The sequence below is a fragment of the Primulina tabacum genome, chromosome 15 (genome assembly GCF_025594145.1).
Source record: "Primulina tabacum isolate GXHZ01 chromosome 15, ASM2559414v2, whole genome shotgun sequence".
Taxonomy (NCBI): Eukaryota; Viridiplantae; Streptophyta; class Magnoliopsida; order Lamiales; family Gesneriaceae; genus Primulina; species Primulina tabacum.
The window spans coordinates 9,448,581-9,455,658 of NC_134564.1; the positions used below are offsets into that span (position 1 = coordinate 9,448,581).

Genomic DNA, 7,078 nt, shown 5'->3' on the forward strand with positions numbered 1-7,078 from the left:
TTTCTATTTATGTTATAAAAAAACAAATAAATTGATTTTTTAGAAATAAAATTCAATTTTTTTTTTATATGGGTGTCATAACTCATAAGTTCTGTTGATGTTGAGCTCTACTTTGCGCTACTCCACTTTCGCGTACTTGCTCAAAATGCTTATGACATCATCATTCACTTCTCTGTTTCCATTATTAAGATAAACTGATTATTATTATATATATATATATGTGTGTGTGTGTGTATATATTTAGAAAAATACATTTAAGTCAATTAGTTGTTTCTATTTTTTCTGGGGAAAATAATTTCTGAATTTTGGTTGACGGCCAAATTAAGCTATTTTTAATTCGAGTTAGTTTGTTGCGATATGATGGAAAAATCAATCGATTCGATTTGTTCGCAAAAAAAAAAAAAAATCGCTTTACACAATTGAGTTGGGTGAGTAATCACATAAACTGAATAATTGTCCCCTAACAAAAAAAAAACATACGTCATGTACAAGTCAAATTTATGTCTGATTGCATGGAATAGAAGGTGTGGGGGCGTGGCTGGCCACAGTGGAAGAAATACTCATCGTGTAGTTTTAACTATTAGATGCTAGCTCCGCCGACACAATAGGCGGCGGGATCCAGTAAACCAGGTTGTTGCTAGCCACCGTAATGAATCACCGCAGACAGATAGAGCTATATGGAATAGGCCTCCTATGGGATATGTGTAATGCAGCGTTGATGCAGCTGTGTTCTCCAATCCTTATCATACAGGTTATGGATGCATTCTAAGAGATTATCAAGGTTTGATCATAGCTGCTATACATGGTCGCTTACCAGTGCATCACACTCTCCAACATCTGCATAAGCGCTGGGCATATGGGAAGCATTCAATTGGCTTAAAGGGCAGATTCAGAATGTGATAGTTGAATTTGATGCCCAAATTGGATCGAAGTCATAAACAATTCGGTCTCAGATTCATCTAGTTTTGGTTTGATCATAGATAGCTGTGAAATCCTGGCATTGAATTTTCAAAATGGTAGTCTTGTTTATGCTAAGCGATCAACGGATCAGGCAACTCATAACTTAGGTCGGACAACTGTTTCTATGACTGATCTTGTAGGATGAGCGCTCCCTCCCATACTTTAATTTCGGATGTAATGACTCTTGATGTGTAATGATAAATTCCTATATTTGTAATAAAAAAATTGCCTGATTTCATTTATGGCCACATTCAATATTATTATGCAGCTGCCTGCTCAACAACTTCATAGAGAATCCTTGTAGTATAACGAGAGCAAGTAAACAGTAGGATAATTTGATGACGATACATCTGACAAGCATGATTTATAAACAAGAGTATTACAATTGACCTGTTTTCCACATATGATCACTTGAGAGAGTGCATCTATCTGATTCTAATCAGTTCTAATCAGAGTCCGACTTGTGCAGATTGTGAAGAATGTATAAGGAAGCAGAAGACAAGAATATACATACAGAGTAACTCAGCAAGTCCATACCAGTTGTTATTGTCACCATTTTGCTCCTCTCGAACATTTTTACAAGAAGAATCATCACTATTACATGTCCTACTTTGGTCTTCAGTTCGTCCAGTGAACTAATTTTCATCCACTTCGGTCTCTCCTGCATATGGAGACAAATCCTCCGTTAAAAACGATAACAAAGTACTACAATCCAAACACAGCTTACTATCATTTTAATCATTTTTATGAAGCAAGCTTTAAGGGAGACGATGATGGCGTGAATAATTCAAAATGCAGAAAAAAGATTGTTTCGGTGGTTGGAATGATGGCATGATCAAAACAATTTTTATCAGATTTTCTTCAACGTATTTTTTTTAAAAAAAATTATAGTAATGAATGCAACATTAATTACTTTCAATATTTTTAGTATATGCACTTAAATTGAATAGATTTTCAAAACAATATGTTTAGCTATGAGATTATGAAGAATCACCCAAGGATATTTCAGGCATTTTGTAGAATACAAAGCAACAAAAAATGAACTGTAAATAACAGTAGTCATATGGAGATTTATATATATAGGTAACTTTACGTGGATAAATAAAATAGCTCCATAAAGAAAGTAGTGATGTATGAGACTAGTCAGATACAAGCACAATACCTTCAAAGCAAACATGCCAAATAAAGAAGACCCCTTAAGTGAACGATCCAGTGACGGCGGTACATCAGCAGATACATTTGAGATAAACAATCCATACAAGCCCATGCCAAATATCAACATGACGGTCCCAGCAAGATATACATCTGGACTAAGATGAAACTATACATTTAACCGAGAAAGAAGGAAAATGAGAAAATGCAACAGCGAGAAAATATAGATATCAGAAGCCCGTAAAACATGTGCGGATTCTCAAGGTTTAACGAAGCTCCTTTATCCTAGTGCCTCAACACAAGCTAAGGTGCAACCGTTCGAAGAAGTGCACACCTTAACCATAAAGCCCCAGCGATGGTTTAAAGCTCAACACACCTAAGTGTGTCTTACATGCGAGGGGAGTAAATCCTAGATGAAATGCAAGATGATAGACATTCGTTTTTTCCTGTAAACTAATGAGTGTTTGTTCATTGTCCATTAATAGTTAAAGTGCGTAATGGATTATGTTTAATGAATTTATTTTGAATAATTAGTTTTAGCAAATCATCAAAAAGGGCACATTATTTTAATAAAGCATGTGTCGAGCTTCAGTTCACCTTGCACTTTTGATATTATGATAGGTACTAAAAAAGTTGATAAAAAAAAAGGCTGACAAGAGAATATAGAATTTGTATACATGCATGATGCATCAAGAGTTAATCCCCAAATCTACGAATATCACAACTCTACTCCTTGAGGGATAAGGAATTGCTTATAAAAAGATCCTAGAATTAAATTCCAACACGTGGAAGAGAAGGTCTTAGGGGTCAAAGATAATTTACAACAGTAAGTGTGGAAACAGCTAAGAATTTCAAGAAACTCACCAATAGCTTCAACTAATCGTAGAACCATTTTGCCAGTATGGACACCTTTCACACAGCTCGACCAATATACTTTATAGGCATCAAATATATAAACACATCCCTAAAAACGTATATGTCAGCCTCGAGATCTTTGTGAATAGCATACAAGACAACATATATAAGAATGCATGACAATTATGCGAATTAAAAATCCAAATGGATGTTATGATTAAGGTTAAAATTCAAAGGTAATTCGTAAGTGATAGGTAAGAAACCGAATCACTTTTCCCCAACGTCTAAGATTGCATTGGAATTGAAAGAATTGATCTGATAAATGGATTCAAATTACTTCAATAATCGAGGATCTGAAATTGATTGTTATGATTTAAAAATAAATAAAAAAGAGTAGCAACGTATCCGAAAGGGATTGATTAAAATTAAAAATTATAAGCAAGTTGACAAGATAAATATCTATGGTTTGAAATCCTTCTCTCCCAAATTCTTTTAATCCAAACACACAGTAACTGGCGTTTCGTACCAGAAACAATTTAACTTGAAGTATGGAAAAAATTGTACATCAGCAGTATAAAACATAAAAAAACCCATGTTTCTGAAGGCACGCTTAATATAGGAGTCAAAATACGAGAACAAATATTGTGAACTCGAACTTAGCAAAATGAAGATGCACAAACAAGGCAGATGTTTCCTACAACCCAAAGAATCGTTATATGATGTAAACAAATAACACTATGATATAGAATCCTCTCAAGTAAAAATTTCCAAAGCTTCTAAATCAGATTCCTCTCAAGTAAAAATTTCTCAGATATTACTCGGATGGAGCAATTAGCCATGCTATTGGAGATGAGAATCTCTCACATTTATTTTTTTGGGGGTGGGTGGGGAGTGGGGGTAGACAGATTCTTTCTTCTTTCATTCCAAATCTGATACACATGAATGGACAGATTAAACAGAAGTTTATTTAAGAAACTATTTTAGCTGATCAGCTCGTGGCCTTTAACTTCATATAAAGAAGAAAAAAATATTTCAGAAACGTTTCAACAAAAAAATTTATTTAATGAACTTCTTTGAAGCTTTCTTTCAAATGCAAAGACGATTCAATTTAAGGTATCCATGGAAGTCTGCATGAGTCACTAACTAATCAATACCTTGAATTGTTGTAAACTTTAGTATAGCAGAAAACTCTAGGACTAAGAGAAATGAACAAAAATATATTAACTTTGATAAAAAATATGAGACCATCTAATCTAGAAAAGTAAAGAATTATCCCATAGACAGCGTCTTATTAATCATCTAATAGAAATAAAAAATAAAGTAAAATGATTTTCAGATTAATGGATGAAGGAAATTACTGTCCTGCTGTTTAAGCTAATAATACGAAATGCAATAATTCGGAAGGTTCCCGAAAGAGAAATTACATTGAGAAAGCACAGCAAAGAACCTGCTAGAGAACCTCCAACAGCCAGAAGTGCCAAAAAACGGAAGTCAAATATGACCTGCACAGATAGGAAAAATCAACACATTTTAGAGAAATTTTTTGAAAATTCAGCATGCCCGATAATGTCCATTGAAATCTTTCAAAATTCAGCACGAATTTTAATCCAACTATTTGATGACAAAGAATACACGCTGATTCATGCAACAAATATATCCCAATCCGTGTTATTACATTATTCATTTTATCGTGATTTATCTAATGCTGATATGATGTCAATTCTGGATAAGTCATGAAAATAAGACACTTACACAGAATCAGTTGAGAAAAAAGTTTTACAATAGGCCTTTGAAGTTACTTGATGTAACTGCCCCACTCTAGCAAGTTGAATTGAGTTGCGTATGATCCTTTCTCTTACAGTCCTTTCCAAACACGAACGACATTCACAAACTAGTGATTTCATCATCAATTACTCAATATTATTTGCTTGAGCACCGCTTTTTCATGTACTCAATTTTATTGCATTCAACCTCACGAGTATCGTGCAATGATCACTATGATTGGGCATTAGTTCATGGCACAAAATAATGGGAAATCGACAAATCATGATGACATAGATTCTTAATACCATTTCATAGGCAAGTAAGAAAACTTGGGTTTAAGAATGTTATGCCCTGAGCCCGGCCCGCACAAGCGCCACTACAAAAGAGTTCCTGTAACAACTACTTCATATTCAATCTCGATACACAAAAATTGTTAATCCAAGTTACTTCAGCAGTCCATTAACTCATTATTAACCAATTCAAATAATTTTTTCTATCCAAAGTGGAAATGAGACATCACAATCACCCCACCTACGGAACGCGGTGCCTATCCCCTCTATCTACCAGCACGAGAATCTAAAGGTGGCACCAGACTTTTCCAATATATTAATCCATGAATATCATGCAGACCAGGTCTGACAACATTTGCAAGTTGCAACTAACTGTCATCTAGGAATAAACCTGCTAACAAGATTTCTCTATTCCTACTGAGCAGCAAAACAATCACACTACAAACACACAAGCAGAATTGTTTCTTCACCTAATAACTGTATGGTGATTTCAATGATTGTGCAATGAATCGTAATACAGCGACAGGTTTTTACGAAGTAGCCCCTTGATTGCATCATCACATAGATTGTTTGAACCAAAGTTTCATATATAGAAATATTGATATTCTCTAGTCGTAGTTTTCGCCTTGTACTCCAGAATCCTTGTAATGCATTTTAGGAACACTAAAATACAAACTCAAGCACAAATTCATCTAGCACGAATGGGCAGTGATGCATTTAATGAACTGTTATGCCGCAAAAATGCAAAACCTGAGATGATATATTTTATTTACTAAACGCCCACAGAAATTCGGTTGCCAAAATCTGTGTCATGGCCAAATATGTCATAAACTGACTTCGCATAGCCGACATTCTACAGTGCATTAAAGCATAATTTTCAATTTCTCCAACTTCTACTGGGCCAATATATTCGATTTCACGCCCATCAGACTATCAAGTACGCTAAAACGATTCAAAAACACTCTAAATGGAGTCATACAAGCCCGGCCCCAACTTCTGAAGCCGAATGGCAATAAAAAGACTTTAAATTTTAATAAGCAATCACTGAAAACATGGAATTTTGTCCCAAGAAACATTAAATCCCTCCCTGTATGCCTCAACTAAGTTACGTTATCCCACAACTGAAACAAACTATCAAACACAAAAATAAAACAACTAAAAAATAATAAAATATCAAAACAAACCTGACTGGGAGCATTAAAATTACTTCCCTCACCTTCTCAATATTAGACTCTGTAGACTGTAAAAATCGCACCATCGGGCTTCTATTTGGATGATGCATCACGTCAGGCGGCTTCGAGAGCTCAACAAATGGAGCTTTCGCAGGCGACCCTTTTGCGGAAACAGAATAATTGTCATTTTTCATGGCCGATGGTGATTCTTGAGAGCCCGATGCAGAAGAAGGGATTATAGAAGCTAATAAAGGTGAAATTTTTCGCCTCAATTTTCCACAGGACCGACCGGTGGATATGCATAGGGAAAGAGGGTTGGCCGAAACTGCTGACTGTGAGAACATCGCCATTGAAGTTACTTACAGTCGTCGAAAAATTGTGAAGGAGATTCAGATGTATTTGAAGTGGAAATGAAGGGATATTTTGTTCGCAATTTAGAACGCAGATATCGCTATCAGCCACTGGCGGGTAACGAGACTACAACCAACGACACACACCTTTTTGACATTTTTTTTCCCTGCCAAATAGCATTTTTTCAGAACAATTACACTTTCGATTCTGATTTTTGACTCGAAAATAAATTTGATCATATGCCCGTTTTACCAAAAAAATATAACAGATAATAACAATACGATTTTAATACTCTAAATTGTACATTAGCTCAAACATATACTTGGATAATTTAAATGGATATAATCACTATATCAACTTTGTATGGATGATATAAATGAATAAAATAACTATTTTGTAAATTACAATTTTGTGTCATAATTGATATGGATTCAGAATGAAATGAATATTTTCCATGTTATTCAGTCCTATGTTATTGGTATATTATGAGATTTAAACGTTCTGTTTTATTAAAACTAGTATTTCACTCTTGCG

General features: G+C 34.7%; 1 protein-coding gene across 1 annotated transcript; it reads right to left on the reverse strand.

Annotated features, from left to right (window-relative positions):
* Positions 1–1,248: 1,248 nt before the first annotated feature.
* On the reverse strand, positions 1,249–6,662 carry LOC142526849 (uncharacterized). Its single transcript, XM_075631478.1, has 5 exons — positions 6,238–6,662; positions 4,392–4,469; positions 2,977–3,076; positions 2,123–2,265; positions 1,249–1,621 (listed from the first exon to the last, which is right to left on the reverse strand). The coding sequence occupies exons 1-5, from the start codon at positions 6,541–6,543 to the stop codon at positions 1,406–1,408; spliced, it is 843 nt and encodes a 280-aa protein (XP_075487593.1). The 5' UTR covers positions 6,544–6,662; the 3' UTR covers positions 1,249–1,405.
* Positions 6,663–7,078: the final 416 nt, after the last annotated feature.